This window comes from Phyllostomus discolor, chromosome X (assembly GCF_004126475.2).
Source record: "Phyllostomus discolor isolate MPI-MPIP mPhyDis1 chromosome X, mPhyDis1.pri.v3, whole genome shotgun sequence".
NCBI classification, from domain to species: Eukaryota; Metazoa; Chordata; class Mammalia; order Chiroptera; family Phyllostomidae; genus Phyllostomus; species Phyllostomus discolor.
Window position 1 is genome coordinate 79,598,221 of NC_050198.1, and position 22,070 is coordinate 79,620,290.

The window sequence follows — 22,070 nt, forward strand, 5'->3', positions numbered from 1 at the left end:
GTATACAATTGACATAACAATATTCATTTTAAAGGCACTTTCAAAATATGTTAAGTGTGATGACCAGTATTATTTACTTCTGAAAACAGCTAAAATACTGGAGTAGTTAACAAAAATGTGAAGCCCATTATACAGGAACTCAGTCAGCAATTTTTTCTTAAAACACTTTTATTACGCTTCCCATACCTTAGTAACATTATATCCAGTAGGACTATGAATATACACTTGAAAACAACGGTAATGAATATCTTAATAAAAAAACAAACAAAAACAAGATAAGGTATACAAACCAATCGATAGCTGAACTTGGTACTTTTATGATCAGTTAATATTAGTAATGAGGAAAATCAAGCTCCAAAATCCTTCAGTCATTCAATTCATAATCTTGTGTTAATGATAAAAATATAAATCATATATTTACAAAATTTAGTGTTTTCAAATCACATACTGAGCTCTTCAGCACTCACCAAATGTTAATCCTGCAGTAACCAAAGATCATTTTAAAGACTCCATCTGTCAAACTAGTCCACATAAACCCTTCCAAATGAATTAAAAGAAAATTGTGTATGCACTGCTCTGAAGTTAGTCTATCTCGTAAGTTATGGTAGCAATGTGATATAACCAAAGTTTAACAGGCAGGATAATCTCAAAGAAAAAGCACATTATTTCTCTAAATATTTCCACTTGAAAAAAATTTGTACTTAAAGAGCTCTTTTCTGAGAAAAGGAAAACACACAGATAAATAATCACAAATGAAAAAGAATTATACATTTCTTTAAAAAAAGATTTTATTTATTTCTAGAGAGAGAGAAAGGAAGGGATAGAAATAGAGAGAAAGAGAAACATCAACTGGCTACCTCTCGTACACCCCCAACTGGGGACCTGGCCTGCAACCCAGGCATACACCCTGACCAAAACTCAAAACTGGCAACCTTTCAGTTCGAAGACTGGCACTCGACCCACTGAGCCACACCACCCAGGTCAGAATTATAAATTTCCATCTACATTCTATGCTTTGAAAACATACACCTGTGACCATAAGAAAATTATACTTAAAACATATGACTTAAACTTACATCTGCAGAATTAAAGACATCAGGCAATAAAAAGTTGAGTAATGCCCAGAGTTCATGCAGGTTATTCTGCAAAGGTGTTCCAGTTAGGAGCAAGCGGTTAGTCGACTTGAATTCACGAACAATCTCTGAAAGCTAGAAAAATAGTAGTTATGTTAACATTGCTCTATTTATTAGAATACTCAACATTCAGGGTTTTATCCAACCAATACATTTTTTAATTAAAAAAAACAAACATTTTTCTATGGAAAAATATCCTAATTTAGGTGATATTGCCGCAGTAAAGCAAAACTGAACAAAATATTCTAGGCATTTCTACACTTTCAAGAATGTAGATCATAATCATACCTGAGACCCTTCCCCCACTTTAAAAAATTTATTTTCTTCATTTTGGATGCACAGAAACAGTGGAATTCAGGCCAGTCACTTTACACATTAATATTTTCACCGCATCAATCATGTCATGCCTAGCCAAGTTCTAACTTGACAGTCACAAATTTTAAGCACCAGAGTTGAACCAGATTTCCCTGCTATCTTGGATTACCTTTCAAAATATATGACCACAAAAATGAAAGCACAAAAAGTATAAAAGAGCAGTAATCCTATCAATAAAAATACACATTTTTATAATGCTCTCAAATAGACAATTATTCTCTAACACGTATTCTTTTATTGGTCATTAGTTCTAATTTGAAATTACTATGAGCCATCTGATGGTTTAGTTCCAGTTCTGTCCCTGTTTCCCCCAAAGTAGCCCAGTAATCCAAAGAGAGGTTCATCATTAATAATTGATGCTTTTCCAAATGTCAATGGAGTTGGATGGCAAGAAATATATTATTCAATGTTAACACCATACTCTAATTTCACACAAGTCAGGTAATTCCAAGAATTTTTTTTCCTCTAATCCATAGGAATATACAAGTACTCCTCAATAAAAATAATCAATGCAAATGACATTTGCACATCTACTATTACCAAAATATCAAAATATTGTTGCAAAACAGAGTTCAGCTGCAACAGATATAACAAATAAACTCCCAATTCTCATTATATTAAAAACTGTGCTATTTGCATTTATGTTGTAGTCAATAATTTAAACTTTCAAACCATTTTCAAAACGGATTTTCATTCATATTCCATGAATAAAATCACAATCTTCCATCAGTTTTTTATTTTGAATACAGAGAAGCAAACAAAAAAATAGTTGAAAGAAAATTTTAATAAATATATTGAGAACTGGCTTACCTTAGATTTTTCATTCTTTATTCTGTGAGCCTCATCGATGACTAGGTAACGCCAATGAAACTTTTTAAATACAGATTTTTCTTTAATTACCACCTCATAAGAAGTAACACAAACATCCCACTCTCCTGGCATCATTTCATCACGAATAAAAGCAGCCTAATGCAAAATAACATTCCTTATATTAGAGTATGCTGACAAGATTATCACAGATTTAATGCATGAAGATTAAGAATTCTGCCCTAGCTGGCGTAGCTCAGTGGATTGAGCGCAGGCTGCAAACCAAAGCATCACAGGAATTCCCAGTCAGGGCACATGCCTGGGTTGCAGGCCATGGCCCCAGCAACCGCACATTGATGTTTCTCTCTCTCTCTCTTTCTCCCTCCCTTCCCTCTCTAAAAATAAATAAATAAAATCTTTTAAAAAAGATTAAGAATTCTATGAAACCCTGGTAATCATCTGAACTCATACATTTTAGATAGGAAAACTGAGGCACCAAGTGTCAATTATTGGGATGACACGCTAATATATTCATCAACAAAAGAGAAGCAAAGGTTTCCCTTAAATAGTTACAGCATATTCAGTGAACTAGGGAATTTCATATCACCAAAAGATGACTAAATTATTAAGCTCTCTTTTCATGTCACAAGGGGTCCAAAAGGACATGGGAAAAGTAACTGCTTTCTGAATGCCATATTCTTAGCAAGATCTAGGTATTACCAACATGATATAGTTTCAACAAACAGAAAGAATTCAATATACATGAGTGATTTCAACCTTTTGAGATCTCTCGTATGTTACTTTGTTTCTAGCAGGCACAAGGCATATACTTTGTTAAGAGCTCATAAAAGCCTATTCATGTTTTTTTGTGAACTTCCTGATGTTGTTATGAGGCTATGAATGTGGTTTTTATAAAAGGAACTTCTTCTATCTAGTAACAAGAATATTTAAAACTGTGAGACTATTTAAAACTATTTTTAAATCTTCACAGACAGTGGCCGACATGGTAGCCAAATGGACTGATAGTGTTTTTAACTTGTATAAACTGAATTCCAGATGTTATGGATCAAAATAAAACCACAGAAGTTAACAGAGAGCAGCAATATCTTTCTGAGGAGGGGCTGATCAGTGTTATTAATCTGAAAGTGTAGTACATAAACAAAATTAACTGTTCACTGCAAACAAAGTCTTTACTTCATAAATTCAGTTATGTACCAACACATGTTGAACTCATTCAACAAATATTCACTAAGTGTCCGCTATGTATAAAAGGATTGCCTGGACTGAAGTAGAGGAAAAGAAAAATAAAAGCTTTTGTAGAGATCTCAGTTGCACCCTGCAAACTGCTATTAAATAATTAAGACATTAGGGAATTAGAGACAAAAAATAAAGGAAACCAGGGTGCCAGATCCCATTCAGTCCTGCAAACATCTAATCATTGTTTGATTTTGTGAAACATTCAGTTTAATGGTTCTTTCTATAACCTACTAGATTGTCAAATGGCTAATTTAAACAAGAGCCCAGAGTTTCTTATATTATCTAAGAATGCATGCATACACGTTTGTCTACTCAAAGACCAAAGCTGAAAGCTTTGTCTATGCATAAACACAAAACACAAGGTTCTCTTTACAAACAGAAAAGGTTCTATTCATGTGTATGTGCATGTATACAAGTCAAAGTCAAAAGTCAAAAAGTTTAACATAAAACCTTAAGTCATGCAAATTTATACATTTCTGGTGTCAAAATAGCACAAATTATAGTTATTGATAAGATACACTATCAATAAAATAACTTTTTAAATAAAAAGTCACCTAAAAGTGCAACTCAAACATGCTACTTAAAAGTGCAGATAAGCATAATAATGGATTATCTGTTATTAACACATAACACATCCACAACATAGGAGTATTGTGAAAATGAAATTAATATATAAAAAGCACTAAAACAGAGCCTAACTTACAGTAAGCACAAATCAAGCATTGTTTAGTAGTAGAAGTCAATTTAAATGGCTTGTGGCAAAAGCATGCAACTTAACCTCAGAAATAGTTATTCTTGATTGTCTTTTTAAACCTGTTTTTCACTTACTCTCGCATCCTTGTCTCCAATGAAACAAATAACACGGAGAGATGGGACCCATCGCTTAAATTCATTCATCCAGTTGTGTAAAGTAGACTTTGGAACTAAAACCATGTGAGGTCCAGGAATGTTTCGGTAATGTTTCAGGTAACCAAGCAGAGCAATCGTTTGTAAAGTCTTACCAAGACCCTACATTATCATCACAATGAAAAAATCCATAAACATTTTTATTTAATGAAACATTTTGTTATTAACAACATTACAAAAGATATTTGTCAACTATCTCACATAGGGAAAACTTAAAAGACTATTTTTCTAAAGTGAATAATCATCCCAATTCAATAGTTACTGTGAGCGCAAAAAAACCCCAAGAACTTACAATTAGAAAGTCGTTCAACAAAGCGACTCTCTATTTAGGAGACTTTTACTCTGAAAAAAGCAAGCAATGTATTGTACTATGTAATTTTTTTCCACTAGTTGCGAAATTAAGAAGTTTAAGTATGTTTTTCACACATACACATTTCTTTTACCAGCCTTAGATACTAGTCTTCCTTTTCTATTGTCCCAACACTAACCACAGGCATGAAATATTCAGACTATGCATTTCAAGGGGCATGTGGCTCTGTATGAGTATCTCACTCCTGGAAGAACTAAAGAACAATAAAAGAACAGAATGTAACAGAACTCTTAAGTCATAAAGGACGTTAGAGATTATCCAGTCCAGTGGACTTTTAAAAACAATATATTTACCACCTATGAACCCACCACCTAACCAATGGGAAAGGGAACGAAGTCTTATGCTGCATGGCCTTTGAAAACAATTTCTAGCTTTATCTCCATGCAAAGTATATTAGTTTCTTTTATAAACCTAAACTTACAAGCCATTTTATAGGGTTTATCCTAATATTTGGGTTTTATGTATATTACACATCAAAAGCTTAAAATATTTATGCTCCTTAACCAAGTAACTCCACTTCTAGGAATCCTATGAAAACAATTTGAGAAGTAGAGAATAACTATATTACAGTGGTTCTCATAATAGTATTATTATATGCCACACATACACATACACACAATATATCAACTGATCCACATGACTAGCTATAAGGGAGAAAGTGAATAAAACAATGGTACCTCCCTAGGATTAATTATTATGCAGTAACTGACAATTCTTTCTTTAAAATGTTTCAAGTATGTGGAAAATATGTATGAAAGTAAAAAAAGCAAAATACCCAATTATATATACAGTATGATCTTAACAATGCAAAATAAATATATCTGAAGGGAAAAGACTAAAAAGAAATATACCCAAGTGTTAAATGATGCTAATTTTAGATAGCAGAATTATAACTTACTTTTAAGATTTTTCTTGTTTGTTTCCCAATTTTTCTATACTCTTTCAAGTATCTTTCCCTTTTTAGTAATTAAGTCATATCTTGTGTCACCGTAAATTCAATATGGAGACTCTTTAGAGTCCTCATGTTTAGACAGGCTGTAGCCAAGAGTAGCAACATAAATGATCCTCACTGGGTCATATAGATCTGGAACTCCCCCTTGCTCTCTCTCAAACCCCATCTTATTTATTTGGTCATAAAATACCAATCAAAGCCTTCAGATACTCCCCTGATAGGCTGAAATAGCATCTTAAATAACCTGCCTTTTTCTCTTTGATAATTTTACTTACATAATTTCTTGGCTTACTTCCTGACCCCCACCTGGCACTCAACTGTCAGGACTCCACACTGCTCTGTACTATTTTTTCTTTATCTGTTCACTTTCTGGTTGATCACACATGGAGGCATTTACATTCATTCCTGCATGCATTCGTTTGTTTACTGTTTGTTTTATTCATTCATTTAGTGTTTGGTTTATACATACTGCCTCATTCACAAAAGGATTTCAGGTAGCCTACAATGAAAACCCATTTCAGGTGGCCTGTGATGAAAACATGGGTCAAAAATTAATGGTAAAACAGAAATAAAATGGGATCAAGGAAAGTAACCCTAATAGGATAAGGCACAAAGGACTCAGTAAGCAGGTCCTTAAAAGTTAACACAGCCCTGGCTGGTGTGGTTCAGTGGATTGAGCACCAGGCTGTGAACCAAAGAGTCACCAGCTCAGCCTGGGATTCAGTCCAGGTCCCCAGTAGGGGGCCCGTGAGGCAACCACACTTTGATGTTTCTCTTCCTCTCTTTCTCCCTCCCTTCCCCTTTGTCTAAAAATAAATAAGTAAACAAACAAACAAAGTTAATACAAATGCTCCATTTTGGCATTCATCTGGGCTCTGAGTTTCCTCCAAGCCAAAGTGCAAATAAAAACAAAACTACAAGGTTTTTTAAAATATACCATTTGAAGAAATTCCAATAAGAATTTTGTGGCTCGCCCTGGCCAGTGTGGCTCAGCTGGTTGGAACATTGTCCTATAGAAAGGTAATTGGTTTGATTCCTGGTCAGGACACATGCCCAGGTTGCAGGTTTGATCCCCAGTCAGGGTACATCTGAGAAGACAACTAATCGATATTTCTCTCTCACATCGATGTGTTCTCTCTCGCCCCCTCTCTCTCCCTCTCTCCCCCCCCTCTCTCTCTCTCTCTCTCTCTCTCTCTCTCCCTCTCTCTCCCTCTCCCTCTCTCTCCCTCTCTCTCTCCCTCTCTCTCTCCCTCTCTCTCTCTCCCTCTCTCTCTCTCCCTCTCTCTCTCTCTCTCTCTCCTGCCCCATCTCCCTTTCTCCCTCCCTCCCTCCCTCCCTTCTTCTCTCTATAAAAGCAATGAAAAAAATGTCCTTGAGTGAGAATAAAAAAGGAATTTTGTGGCCACTGAAAGTATATGTTCTAGAGATTACTTCAAGAAATAATTCTAGATTTTACAAATGCCTTTTATGTTACAATAACTAAGTAAAATTAGCCAAGAGGCCTCAGAGGGGCAGTTCGGCTCAGTTATTTCAAATTTACAAAAAATTTATTGATAACTGAGAATGTGTTTTGGGCTACCAACTCCTTACCATTTCATCAGCCAGAATACCATTGACTCCATTTTCATACAAAGAAATCAACCAGTTCAGTCCTCGAATCTGATAATCTCTCAGTGGTCCTCCTTTCACATCTGAAAAAAAAAAATCAATGTCAATGATGTCTCATACTTCCATTAATACAATCAAGTAAACTTTTTCTAAAACCAAACTGAAAAAACACCAACATGGTAAAGTACTCACATGAAGGTGACACCTCAAATCTCACACACACATTAGATGTCTTCCGAATCTCTGAGAGTAGCTCTTCATCCTCCTCTTGTTCTGTGCGCCTGTGGCGGTAGCTGAGATGAAAAAACAAACACCACTATATTCAACCCAAATGCTAAAGTGCCAATTAAGTCACTATACATTGCCAATATCTTTTATGTAAAAAAAAAAAATGAATTATCCAGGGTCTTGCTCAGAAGTCTGTAGAATCAGCCTACATTTTTACTGATTAACTGCTAGTAAGAAAATACATTATTGCCTATAAGACATATTTGCACTAATGACCTTATTTTTTGAACATAAAATTATACTTAATATATGACAAGAGAAAGAGTGTACAAGGAGAGGGAGAAGGAGAAACAGGAGGAAGAGACAGGGAAGAAAGGGAGGTGTCAACATACTCTCCAGCAGAAATTAAGCTCTGCTTGTCATCTTTCTTTATTCGAGGACGTCCCAATTTCATATTTAGAGGAGATGTTGGAGATTTCTGTGTTGAAGGTTGAACGAAATGTGCAAAAAGTTCTGTCTGCTTCAGTAGAAATTCAAATCTCTTCGCTCGATCTGCTTTCTAGATCACAAAACAAAATAAAAAGTAATGATTTTCTTTTTCATCCCTTTGAAGTTATTTAACAAACACTTACATTGTGCTTAATTTGTACTATGTTCTAAGCTTTAAACATACTAACCCATTTAATTTTAATAAACCTGTAAAATAGGTGCTAGCATTGTCCCCATTTTACAGAAGAAAAAACTGAGGCACAGAGAGGGTAAATAACTTTGCTCAAGCTCCCACAGTTAGTAGGCAGCCAAATCAGATAGTTTGAATAAAACCAAAATGATCTGCCAGACTCAATAAATATCCCAATAAGTGGTACCCTGCTTAGAGTTGGGGTCAAAAAGTAAATCCTCTTACCAAACCACAACAATTTTCTTTTCCTAAACAGTTAACAAAATTAAGTATTGTAATATATAATGTACCACAGATATAGAAATATAAACTAACTACAATATATATACATACATCATAAACCGAACTCTCAAGAATTTTCAAGCTGCATTTAGAAACAACTGAAATCTTAGAACACAGCGTCATCTTGTCTCAAAATATTTTCAATGTTATGGTGCAACAATGTAATACATACATATCTCTTCAATTATAGTGATGTAGAAAATTACATTTTATGCTAACAGTATACAAAGATTTTCTGCAAAGCAAGGATTTTGGAGGAAAGCACACACACGAAATAGTATGTTAAGTACTAAAAATTGGTATGTATTATAATCCCTCAATACATTATAAAAGGTCATATAACTTGTACCACATAAATGTAATAAAATTTTTTCACTAAAAAAATCTTAGACCAAAAGATGTATTTACTCCATTCTAGATAAAGAAATGAATTTTTTATTCATAGAGTAGAGGATATGTGATTGCTAATGAAGGATGCATAATTAGTGACACCAGAAACTTACAAGATTATTAACATAAATTCAAGAATTAGACAAATATATTCAGACTAGCAGCTGGAAGGAGGCCAAAACCTTTTCATTTTATGTTATCCTCACTGGAATGCTGTTTTTAGAGTTGTTAAAACATTAACTATCTATGTTAGATGTGGCCTTAAACATTCAGGCATGAAGTTTTGTGAAATCACTACAAACAACCACAAAATATACTGTATCTCTGCTTATTTTTATAATACCACCACAAAAAAACCCTCCACAAAAAACAATATTCCCACTACTTGTTAATTTTTCTTTGGAACTGACCAAATTCACTGGTCTTTAAAAAATCCCAAGCATAAAAATCTATAGTGAAATTAAATCTAAAATATGAATTTGTGGACTAAAAATTAAATAATTAAATGCATAGCAAAGCAGTAGGTGGGCATAACTAGGATTATACTGCTTAAACATGTAGTATTTGCATGCACTGGGCACATATCCTTCCCTCCAGAAAACACATTACCGTATTGCGTTTCACAATGTGTAGCATTCATATATCCAAAGTAAGGAAAGAAGGAGAAAAACATGTCAGTTTAGCTTCATGACTTGCTTTCTTTCAGCCATTGTGATATTGTCACAGGTATTTCACTTAGTGGATAAGGTACTTCTAGCACAAAACACCTTATTATGGAGCAAAGAGCACTGAACAAAAATGAAGAGATGTGGCTTCTAGTCCCAACTATTCCATATAGCTTCTCTTGTCTTTTATTACCTCATCTGAAAATGAGGAGATTCATTTATTCAACCAAAAAACCTATTACAATATTAAATTACTTTCTAATTCTAAAATTTATAATTCTGTATTCATTATTCATACACATGTATTTTTTAGTCTTTCACATCTCCTCTATAAAAATCAACTACGATATTCGCTATCCTACCCAATAATATATTTACCATTTTCTCTTCATATTCTGGGTCCATTTCCTTTTCAGATTTAGAAGCTTTAGCAGCAAGTTTGAGTTGAAATGGAGAAACGCTTTTCTAGAATTTCAAAGAAAACCAATCATCAAATTGCAAAGCAAGGTCTTAAAAGTGGTCAACATTCTCATGTAAAGAAAGTAAAAAGTAATTAAATATTAAATAAATAAATCAACATGGGCCATGCATGGATCAATGATGAGAGCATGTCATGAAGCAGGGCTTATGATTAATCCAGTTCTGTACACCTGAGGTCCAATGAAAAAAAAAATCCAAAGAACTGTGAAAGCCAGAGAAATAACATTAATTGAAACAAACCCAAAAGGAGAAATACTGAGCCTTTTTGCCTATTTTTAAATTTAAAGTGTAAGAAAATGTGTATCCATTCATAGGAGATTATAAATCTAAAATACAATAAAATATAATAAAATTTTAAAATCTAGAATATACTAATATTATCAACCACAAGCCAAAGAATTCAAGGAAGATACATACTAATAATAACACTTTATGTAATTGAAACAAGTGAGAGTTTCAGAAGAATGTGGTTTCTATTCCTGAAAAGACACTATATTTTATTGTTTCCACATTCTAATTAGAACATTTAAACTTTTTATGTAGTCAAGTGTGATCATTCATTTTTAAAATAATGAAATAGTACAGCGTCAAACTTTTGGCTTATGTTATTTTCTGCAACCTGGAAGAAAACTATTTTAACTATTTGTATTACATAAATATTTGGTAGAAGCAGTTTCTCAGGGCTAGTAACTATTAATCTTTGGTATTAAAAAAGTTGTTAATTTAGTTAACACTTTAAAAATCACCTACTTAGAAAACTGAAATTATCTGGGGGTTTATCTCATGCATTCTATCCTCTATAAATACAAACTTGTACTTGTAAATATAAATAGGTATATAGAATACAAGTCCTTCCCTGTAAGAAACCAAGAAAGAACAGAGTAAAAACAAATGCACCCATTAGTACCAAAGCTGAGAGAGTATTTCAATTTTAATGAAGACTGTACAAGTCAAAATACAAATCTGTTTGTGAAAACTGAAGAAATTATGTTCATTTTTATCATGGGTTTTGTTAACCTTCTCCTGAAAACTTAAATCATAAATCACAAACAGAATGTGATCTTAAACATAAGAACATGGCTCCAATAGTAAATGTGTCTATTTCCAAGATTTACTAAAATTTCTATTCTCAGGAAATCCAAACTAAGATCAGGAAATTTGACCCTGGTCATAGTTGTACTTTGGAGCACTGATCTGATATCGTTCAGTTATTCTTAACCCAAATAACAGCCGTCTTGATTTGCGGAATCTCTTATTATGTATCATCTATGTAAGATGTTTTGAACGTAATCCTTGGTAGATGAGAATAGAAAACTGCTGAAATCCCCTCAATCCCACACTTTTTTAAATCCTCACCCAAGGGTGTGTTTATTGATTTTAGAGAAGGAGGGAGAGAAGTGGGGAGGGGGAGGGGAGGAGAAACAGACAGACAGACAGACATCAATTGGCTGCCTCCCGCACATACCTGGACTGGGAACAAACTGAAACCTATGTATGTACCCTGACTGGGATGGAGCCCATGACCTTTTGGTTTACTGGACTGGACAATGCTCCAACCAACTGAGCCACCCCATCCGGGGCTCAACCCCACACTCTTAAAATGTCACATAACTATAAATCCTACTTTATTTTCAAAGCAACAATTGAAAGGAAATTTGGGTAACAAACCCCACATCTTTACTATTCCTTGAAATACTATGCGAAGTCTAATTTTCAAATTTCAAAACAATGAAAATTACTTTACCCCATATACACAAGTATATATCTAAGAATGTGGGACTTGGAGAAAACTAAGGCTTTAATATTAGAAAAACATTTTACTCATTACTTTTTTAGCTTACCTTGCAGTAAAAGCCATAAAATTTTAATTATATGCTAATTAAAATTCCTAATCTTGAACACTATTAAAAGCTGTAGGCAATTAACATAATTGGTGCTATCTTCCACAAGAAATTTTAAATCTACCCTCATAACTTCTTACTTGCATGTGTATATGTTTTCAAAAATATACTTCTCATACAACAAAAGAGAAAAGGTGACTATGCTATTCCAATAAATTTCTTGTGTGTTTTATCATCTGGAAATTTAGATACCATGAGAATGCAGTCATCAAGATGCTCTGTCTTAAAAGACCATGACCTTTCCCTTGATGTTTTTAACTCCCAAAAATACCAACTCCAATTTACAGATAACCTAACACTGAAGTTACACAACTATCCCTTAAGCCAAATAAGTTTAAGAACCAGAAGGTAAGCAAAAATACTTTTCTTTAGCTGAATATCACGTTAATTCACCAAATCTCATCTACTTTACACATCATGAAAATACTCTCACTCAGAGCCTATTGTCTTTTATGATATACAATTGTTTGCATATTTAATAATCTGGCTTTCCGTGCTACAGAGGATAAAAACAGCAGCAAATAACATGAGAAAGACCACTAGAAAAAGGCACAGTGTCAACAGCAAGAAGGGTTAGCACAAGCCCAGGACTAAAATGTGCGAGTTCCACCACAGCAAGTCCCTTTTCCCTGGTGTTCTGGTATAACTATTTCCTTCTTCCTGCTGCATCATTTGTATTTTTATATTTTATAGTTTTTATAATGATTTGATGGTTTTGTTTCATCTATGTCCATTATCATAAACAAATTTTTCTAATGAAAGTAGATGAAATATTTTAAAAGTGATAGCAAACAGCCTGACAATTGAGGGAGGAGACTGAGAAGTTATTTAAACACAACACTGGCCCTGGCTGATGTGGCTGAGTGAATTGAGCACCAGCCTTCGAACCAAGAAGTTGCCAGTTTGACTCCCAGTCAGGGCACATGCCTGGGTTGTGGGCCAGGTTGACAGTAGGGGGCGCATGAGACGCAACTGAACACTGATGTTTCCCTCTTTCTCCCTCCCTTCCCCTCTCTCTAAAAATAAATAAAATTTTTTTAAAAAAAAGCACAACAGGACACTTCCACAACACTGGAAGTATCTGGGAGGTGGTTACTTTTTTTTTTTTAAAGATTTTATTTATTTTATTTTATTTATTTATTTTTAGAGAGGGAAAGGAGGAGGGAGAAAGAGAGAGAGAGAGAGAGAGAGAGAGAGAGAGGGAGAGAGAGAGAGAAACATCAATGTGCGGTTGCTAGGGGTTCTGGCCTGCAACCCAGGAATGTACCCTTGCTGGGAATTGAACCTGGGACACTTTGGTTCCCAGCCCACGCTCAATCCACTGAGCTACGCCAGCCAGGGCGGGAGGTGGTTACTTAATTGAGCGTAAACAACATCCTAGATCTCAAATGCCTTTGTATCACTGTCAGAGTACAATAATCGATACAATAATTGATGGTATTATTTCCTTAATTGATATTAAGGAAAGGTTACTCTGCACTTTCAGTACACCATTTAAGGAGTCAAGCTAGTGTAAAATGTATTTAGTAGGTTTTCTTTTTTTGCGAGGGTGGGGACCAAATTAGTTTATTTGAAGGAATGGTACAAATGAAAAAACTTAAGCAGATGTTGTGGTGCTCTTTAGATTTTAAAAGAAAAAAAAATAAAAAAATGTAGTGAGTAAAGTAGTAAGCTTCAGATACCCACAAAGTTCCTGCCACACAGCACCTCATTTCCCTATGCTGAGCAGACAAATAAGATACTATTATTAAGGCACTTTCTGATGAGGCTACAGAGTTCGTGAACATATATGTATTGACTCAGTGCTTATTATGTAGGGATTTTTTATTGATTCCCAGTCTTTCCACAATTCAAAAAACTTATACAACCTGGAAATTCAACAACTTTTATTGTCATACAAAAGACAGGTTAGCAGTTACATTTCCCCAGTCCAGGAAATAAAAGGCACCCAGATGCATTTCTGAATATCCCAACATTTGATTTATATTGACACTTGGTATCAGGCCTAGCTTTAACCATCAATATTGTCTTACTGATACAAGTATCACGTGGATCTTAAAATGTGTATGTTTTCTACGGTTTCCATTTAACACTACAACTGTCTTTTTGTTTAGTCAATCTTGTAACAGTAAAATATGTCACTTAAGCAACTGCTGAATTTAAAATTACTCTAATTCACAGCAAAAGATGTTCCTTCAAAAGCTTTTCATTTGGTCGTATAGTCTCACATAATGATTCCGACAAAGCCACTTGAGATCTCTTAAGCATAATTTTAATTACCTACCGTTTTTTAAAGTGTAATGTGTCTATTCATAAATGGGAAAAATCCATCCGTGCATAAATGATCCATTCTACAATTTTATTATACATCAAAAAATCCGTATGCGCCATCCTACTTTTATCTCTATTTTCAATACGTTTCATAATTTTATTAGCATGTCTTGATCCATACGAAATATGCCCTATAGATCATACATATTGTCTGGATTTGGCTTTAATAAGTGTCTGAGCGGTCCCCTTATGTACGTTAGCAGCAGGTCCTCCTGGTGAAGCAGGGTAAAAAAAAAAAAAAATTAAACCTGCCTGTTTCCAGGAGGCAGCAGCGCCTACTAGGAGAGGAAGGAAGAAGCCTGAAAGGCTTGGGGCCGGATTGGGGGACCATCTGGGTGGCCCTGGAGTGAAACACTATACCGTCGGGGGCGGGGCAGAGGGTAAGGGTGCACACGTTGGAAATTTTCCTAAGCCAGCGTCTACTGTTCCTCAGTTTGGGGTTTGAACTGGGGGGAGGGGAAAGAGTACGACGCGGAGAGTTCATTTTCTCGGGGTGACACCCCCACCTCAGCAGGCGGGGACCCAACGAACAAGGGATTTCTTTTCCCTGCCACCCAAAAGGCCACATTGCCAGTCAAAGCTGTAAAAGTCTCTCTCATCGTCCTCCGCCTTCCCACCACCCGCACCTTGAAATTCAATTTTAAAAAATAAGCCCCAGTAAAACCCTTTTTGCTCGAGTGTGGGATTGAAGGGCCCAGATTTCCCAGGCAGAGGCCGACGGGAAGAGGGGAAGAGGGAGTGAGAGGAGAGGGAGAGGCGGAGGCTGATTCCTGCACGGCCCCATCCCCCATCCCCCATCCCGCGCGTTACCCCAGTTCCGGGAATGTGAAGGGGGCTGGGGGCTGCCGAGAGACTCTCAAGCCCCTGGATAACGGAGCCCAGCACCCCGCGCCGCGCCCGCGCTCCAGCCCCGCCCCCGCCCTCCAGGCGGCGAGAAGGAAAGGGGGAGGGGAGTGAATGTTACACTGCTCCACCGCCCCCCCAACTCCACGCGCCCACAGCCCCCATCCCCGCCAAGCTCGCGGGTACCTGTCGGCGCAAAAAGGTCACGGTTTGGGTCCCTCTAAGGCACCCAGCACAAGATTTGTCCACCCCACACACACCCCCTTCCGATTTACCTCCTTCTCGCCCTTCTCTGTGGCCACGGTGGCTTCGGTGGCCGTGGCGGCCGATCCCTCCTCCTTAGAGGTGGACGGCCCCGGCCCCGGCTGCTCGTTCTCTGTGACCACGATTGTGGCGGTCGCATCAGCGGCTGCCACGGTGGCTACCACTGCAGCGATGTCCTGCTCCATGGCGTTGGAGGGGGAAAAGGAGAGGGGTGAGGGAGCGGACGAGAGCTCCTGGGCGGCGGCAGCGGCTGCGCTGGAAAGAGCGAGATGGAGCTGGGTGGGGAATCACTCCGCTTCCAAACCCTTCGCTCGCCCCCCTTCTTTAAATAACCCTCACCCTGCCCCACTTCCGTCCACCCACCCTACGTCATGGCCTCCCCCGTCACGCTCCCCCCTTCCTCCACCCCCCCCCCCCAACGATCGCGAGACTCCCCCTCCCCACTCAGAGCCCGAGCTGGCCCCGCACGACCAACTGTTGCCTGAGCGTTAGGCGCGGACTGGAGTGGAGGCGGGAAGCCTGAGACCCCAGCCCCCTGCTAATCTGCTTACCCACAGGCCCCCAACAGTCAGCCTGAGCTCCCCTCGCAGATGTATGCACAAGGAATCTTCTTTCCCTTAAATCTGCTCTTTGTACATCGGTGCTTTCCTCTTCTTGCACAAAGAACTTTTCCTCTGCTTTAAACTGTACTGTAGAAGGTCTTTCTCACCATTTGCAAAACCCAGACACACACATCACCACCACCAATCCCTACTCCCTGCCAGGGACTGCCCTTCCCCAGGTCCGGCGTGGGGGGGGTGGGGATTGGTGGTGCTATTCCCACCTTCATAAATTCTGTGGAACGAAAAGCATTCCTTGAATCTTGATTGCAGCTGCAAACATTCTTTTACAAGGCAAAGCAAGACTGTTGGGTTTTACGTATGTTCTATTTTCAACTCATACCTCTCAGATAGCCAAGGGGCAAGGAGCCTTTCTTTTGCTACAAAGACTGAATTGTAAAAATCCTTGGGGGCAAGGGCAAGGTCCCCACAAAAGCTGGGGTAACTCGTGGTAAGTACCTAATATTGGTAATTGGATTTAATTACTGTGATTTTTTTTTTGGTGTGTGTTCTATTTGTATCATCCTTATTATTTAGTAACAATTCAATAGCAACAATATGCATGATCATGAATGTAAAAACATTTGGTAAAGGGTGCAACAGTGTGTAAATGTCTATTATCAAATATTGTATATTCTATTTCTCCTCACCCTTTATTTTGATCAATAACAGGAAGATTTACCTCCTACTTTTTAAATTTCAGGGGCAAAAGATGGCAAAACGTATAGCAAACAGCAATCACAAAACCTACAATTTCTTAAATGAAGCCAGTGCTTTCCAAAGTGTAAAAAAATCATGATTAATTTCCCTCAACACATCTTCATAAATTACCAATTTGAAATCAAGTGTAAATTCTGCAAAAGCAAGAGGGCACACAATTGTCCCCCCCACCACCAATATATCCCTTTTTCCTGGGGATAATACCCTAAATTTTTTTTTGTTTTAAAGTTGTATGCTTAATATTCAAAACCTTGAACATTTTAGCCATTGTTGGTCATTTACACCTTAGTGTGAGTGTGAGATCCTGTCGGGGACTGGTTTTGAACACATAAAAAGAGGCAAAGCCCTGGCTGGTGTAGCTCAGTGGATTGAGCGCAGGCTGCTAACCAAAGAGTCCCTGGTTCAATTCCTAGTTAGGGCCCATGCCTGGGTTGTGGGCCAGGTACCCACTGGGGGCCATGTTAGAGGCAACTACACATTGATGTTTATCTCCCTCTCTTTCTCCCTCCCTTCACCTCTAAGTAATAAATAAATAAAAATCTTTTTTTGAAAAGTCTTTAAAAAAAGAAAAAGACAAAGAGCAAGACAGGTGATTGAAGGAGTGTGTCACTGAGAGGGGAAAGGAGGGGCTGGTGGTGCTGGCTAACTTTGCTCTGATTTTACTTTCATTATGTTCTCATTTGCTTTAGATTTTCTCCCCGGTGCCCCTGTTTCTCAGCCTGAAGTACACAGGTGTACTATCCATCAGGTATAGGGAGCATCAGTATAAATATGATTTATATTTCTGGAGCATCAATGTTAGTCAAAAAGTGGGACAGAATTAACTCACTTAACTAATCATTTTAGACATGATATTTTCTATTAAAATATGCAGATATGTTAAGGAATGAACTGCCCACTTTAAAGGGTCTCCAAATAAAAGCTTGAGACTTCCAGTTAGACATCCTACCCCTTCCCCACTACCTATTCAATCTTCTCAGTCATTACAGGTTCTTTGGTGAGAAAATTCAAGAGCACTGAAAGAGAAAGATGCTGAAATGCATGCATCCACCTGTCTTGAGAAGGACCCTTCCAGACAAGAGCAGTGGAAGACTTCTTTTTCATCAAACTTCAGCTATGGGAGGATAGAATTTTGCTTTCATTGTCTGGGGCTTCAAAGGGAAAGGCTCAAGAAATATCTGTTGTATATTGATGTGTTCCTGCTTGCAAAGGTACTGTGTTCCATTGTATTTCTCGTGGCCAATGTACAATATTTCAGTTACATCGTGGGCTAAATGCATTCTTGTGAAGAAATCCAGGAAAGTCACGTCCCCTTTTAACATCTCTTCTGTGCAAACATGTGCTCCAAGTTCCAAAAAAAAAAGAATTTAGAAAATAATTTGGGGGACAGAACATATTTGTACATTGGCAATTTTCCATGTATGTATAATGTGATCCTTTCTTTTCAAGATGACATGGCTGAAAGTGCTACCAAGTATATGAGCTTGGCTGGAAAGGTCAAAGCTTGATCCATAGACCTTGCCACAGGATTCATGTAAATATTGCCCTTTGGCTTGTGGCAACAACTGCTATTTACAGAGCATGTGCTATCCTTATTTGCAAATCTGCCTAAAATTCATGATCTGTAGACTTTGTTCAACAACAGTCACCTGGTTTCTGATTCTTCTCAACATCTTTCTCTATCTGCTACTACTTTCCCTTATTGTCTTTTCATTTGAAATGGTCTTTAATTGAGGTTAGAGAACAAAGCAAAATTTTATAAAGAACCTTGGGTCCATGTTTGGGAACCTCAAAGTGAATCCTAGTCTATTGGACAATATATCCATTTTGTCAGATTGTGAATATTGTAGAAGTTATTCAGTAGTCATTTTTGTACAGTCAAACTTGTTTGGTAGCTACCAGAATGCATATCCAAAGGTGGCGTTAAATAATTTTAGAAAGTTCTTAAAGGCAAAGTCAAGGGCTTAGTGTCCCTTCTCTTACGCTGAATCTGAAATTTATCATTGAAACCACATTGTGACTTAAAACCATATTGTGATCCCAGTAATCAGTGCTCTTCAGAAATTGGTACAAAAGATTCCAGTAGCAGTATCTTGCTTAGAGCTGTAGTAACCATTCTGTTCATAACAGTAGGATTTCTCACCATTCTTCATGAAGACATTCGTAATAGTGGCATTTTTGAAAAGGTGATATTTCCTCAATGCTCTGTATATTAAGGAAAAGGCCATGGTAATAGCTTGTGTACATCTACAACTTTTCAAGCACCCACTGTTGTGTCAGGCACTGTGCTAGATTCTTCACATACAATATTGCTAATTCTCGTGGTAATTTTATGCAATAACTGTTATTACCCCTATTCTACATATCAGAAAACAGAGATTTAGAGAGGTTAAATAATTTATCTAAAGTCCCACAGCTAGTGAGTGACTGAAGTCAGATTCAAATCTCAGATTGTTTGCTGCAAACCTTATCTTTTCACTTCACCTTTATTAATTTCTCTATCATTCACAGGGCTTTCTCCTGGATAGTAGAAATCATATTGAGAAAATGAGAAATATTTTGCCATTATCTCTATGGCATTCCCTCTGGATTTACAAGGAAACATGGTCACTCTTAAGTCTCTGGTAGTAATTTATAGCCAAATAATTTCTTTAGGTCTACAAAAAAGCTATTATAAGGTGGAAGTTGGAGAATAATTTGGGATTCTTGCTTGTACCCAAAGTAAATTATTGGAACACTAAGGGGACTCAGGACAGTTAGAGTGCAGGGAGGGGGAAAGCCTAACAGAAACAACTTAGATGTCCAAGAAGAATTCATTGGCAAAATACTGTACAGTACGTTCCTAAGTAAAATACCGTGTAGTCATTATGAATGATGTGTGTGTGTGTGTGTGTGTGTGTGTATATATATATATATATATATATATATATATATATATATCCGTTGACATGGAAATATGCTCCTAATATTTTGTTGCATGAAAAAAGGCAAGCAAGAAAATAGAATGGTCCCATTTTAAAAAAGAAGAAGAAGAAGAGAAAGAAAGAAACTATTTACATAAATGAATTTACACAAAGGGAAATATCTGGAAAGTTCTACTCCAAATATTAACAGTAGTTACAACAAGGTAATAGGATTATAAGTGCCTTTTTATTTTTGCTTTGATAATACTTCTAATTTTCCTTGATGAAGGTATGTATACTTATATAATAACTAACATTTTAAAAGATGATTTGAAAACTATTGCTCAAAAATGGACCTATTGAAATAGATCCGAACATGGAAACAGTAGGAGCAAGTAGAATGAGTCCAAAACAAAAAAGGAACAATTTTATACTAAAGAGACAATGTAGTTATTTAATGTGTAATGTAACAAAAGAAATATAAATCACTGTGCTATTTACAATAATGTCACCTGGTTAAGGAACTGTTTATGACATTATTATTTTAAGTTTTATATAAGAGGGACTGAAACCACACGCCAGGCATGTGCCCTGGTCTGGAATCCAACCCATGACCTTTCAGTTTACTAGATGACGCTCATCCAACTGAGCCATGCTGGCAGGAATTTTCTACTTTTAAAAATTATCACACGAAATCTAGCTCAAGAAAAGAATATGGTTAATTTTTAAATATTTCCCTCAATGAAATACTACACAGCCATGCATGTCCTAAAACATGAAGCACATGCTAAGTAACCTGAGTTTGATTTGCATTGTCTTGCAATATTGCAAATGTTGAATATTCTTAGAGGCACAATAGCACAATTATTACCAGCTTGGGCTCTGCAGTCAAAAAGACTTGGCGTTCCAATTCTACAAAATTATTTAACCTCTCTATTCCTCAAATTTGCATCTGTAAAATAGATATAATAATACCTAACTCAAAGTGGCTTTTTGAGGATTTAATGTGAAAGTATAGACAAAACATTTAGCATGGCCTTGGCATGTAATATGAACTCAATGGATGGTAGTTAACAAAAAAAAAAAACATGTTGATACTTTGAGCTTCAGATTGAGTGAGCCAAGGAAAAAGCCAGGATATGAGAAAGTCACTCTGGAAATCAGTTCTAAACTAAAGAATAAGGCAAAATTGTTGTTTGCCAAGTCATTTTTTTCTGTTCATTTTTGTTTATTAGGGACAGCAATTTGGTGCGATTACATTTCCTCAAAGGACAGTTCTGAAGAAAGGCAGTAAGTGAGGGAGAAGAAGGATGGCAGGACGCTTCTCTACTTAGACTGTGATCTTGAGGATAGGGACCATATCTGATTCATCTTTGTTAAAAAGCTATGTAAAATGAGGTGGATGGAAGGAGGTCCGGGGGCTGGTTCCCTAGCTACATTGAGTCGTCTACCCTCCACACATACCCTTCAGATTTTATGTTGCCTTCTGTGGCTTATCTCATTTTTCTTCTTTAATTTTGCCCTAGGTGTCCACTTTGGCCAGATTTCCCATGCATAATCGTACATTTATAGAACGCCTTTTAAGACTTTTTTACAGCTTACCCACTACATGTAGAACAAGATATCAAGGACTATGGTGATTTGCAAAGAAAATGGATTAGGTCTTTGTCCTGGGCCTACACCAGGAATCTCAAACTTTAACACATCATCACCTGGAGGACTTTGTTAAAACACAGATGGCTAACCCCACTCCCAGAGTTTCTAAATTGATAGGTTTGGGGTATGGCTAGGAACTGCCCTTCTAACAAGTCCCCAGATGATCCTAGTGCTGATGCTGATGGTCTGGGACCCCACTTTAGAATCAGTGACCTAGAACAGGGATCAGCAAATTTTCCTTGTAAAGGATCAGATAGTAAATATTTCAGGCTTTGCAGACTGTAAGGTCTTGTCGCAATGACTAAACTCTGCTGCTGTAGGATGAAGGTAACCATAGACAATAGGTAAACACATGGGCATGGCCAGTTTCCAATAAAACTTTACTTATGGACACTGAAATTTGAATCTCGTATAATGAAATATTATTCATTAATATTTGATGAATACTAATTGATTTATCTTGAAATCAACTGAGTTTCTTGAAATCTCTTGATTTCTCAGCAACTTAAAAATGTGAAGTCTGTTCAGAAAAAGTCCAGACTTTGTTAGCATAACAAGAACAGTTTGTGTGACATCAGTGTGACCTGGCAGCCAAGGAGAATGGACTGGAATGCATATGTGTGAACAATGACAACTTCACTGTACTTGTCAGTAGGGGATGGTAGACGCCATTGAGTGAGCATGTGTACTGTGTGGCAATCACATTAAAAATGACTGAGTG

General features: G+C 36.9%; 1 protein-coding gene and 1 non-coding gene across 10 annotated transcripts in view; one reads left to right on the forward strand and one right to left on the reverse strand.

Moving 5' to 3' along the window:
* SMARCA1 (SWI/SNF related, matrix associated, actin dependent regulator of chromatin, subfamily a, member 1) overlaps window positions 1-15,813 on the reverse strand; it is a 78,856-nt gene extending 63,043 nt beyond the window's left edge. For 6 of the 9 annotated variants that reach the window (XM_028522179.2, XM_036016883.1, XM_036016885.1 and 3 more), the window contains exons 1-8: window positions 15,483-15,798; window positions 10,031-10,117; window positions 8,029-8,195; window positions 7,601-7,701; window positions 7,391-7,491; window positions 4,401-4,580; window positions 2,319-2,474; window positions 1,077-1,208 (exon numbers count right to left, since the gene is read on the reverse strand). In XM_028522179.2, the coding sequence (XP_028377980.1) occupies window positions 1,077-1,208; window positions 2,319-2,474; window positions 4,401-4,580; window positions 7,391-7,491; window positions 7,601-7,701; window positions 8,029-8,195; window positions 10,031-10,117; window positions 15,483-15,656 (1,098 nt within the window). In that variant the 5' untranslated portion in view covers window positions 15,657-15,798. Of the gene's footprint in view, window positions 1-1,076; window positions 1,209-2,318; window positions 2,475-4,400; window positions 4,581-7,390; window positions 7,492-7,600; window positions 7,702-8,028; window positions 8,196-10,030; window positions 10,118-15,482 lie in introns of all 9 variants that reach the window. The other 3 variants (XM_028522178.2, XM_028522177.2, XM_036016884.1) reach the window with 3 other exon arrangements.
* LOC114505900 lies at window positions 10,243-10,314 on the forward strand. Its single transcript, XR_003685352.1, has one exon. It is a non-coding gene; the product is annotated as a small nucleolar RNA SNORD112 (small nucleolar RNA).
* Window positions 15,814-22,070: the final 6,257 nt, after the last annotated feature.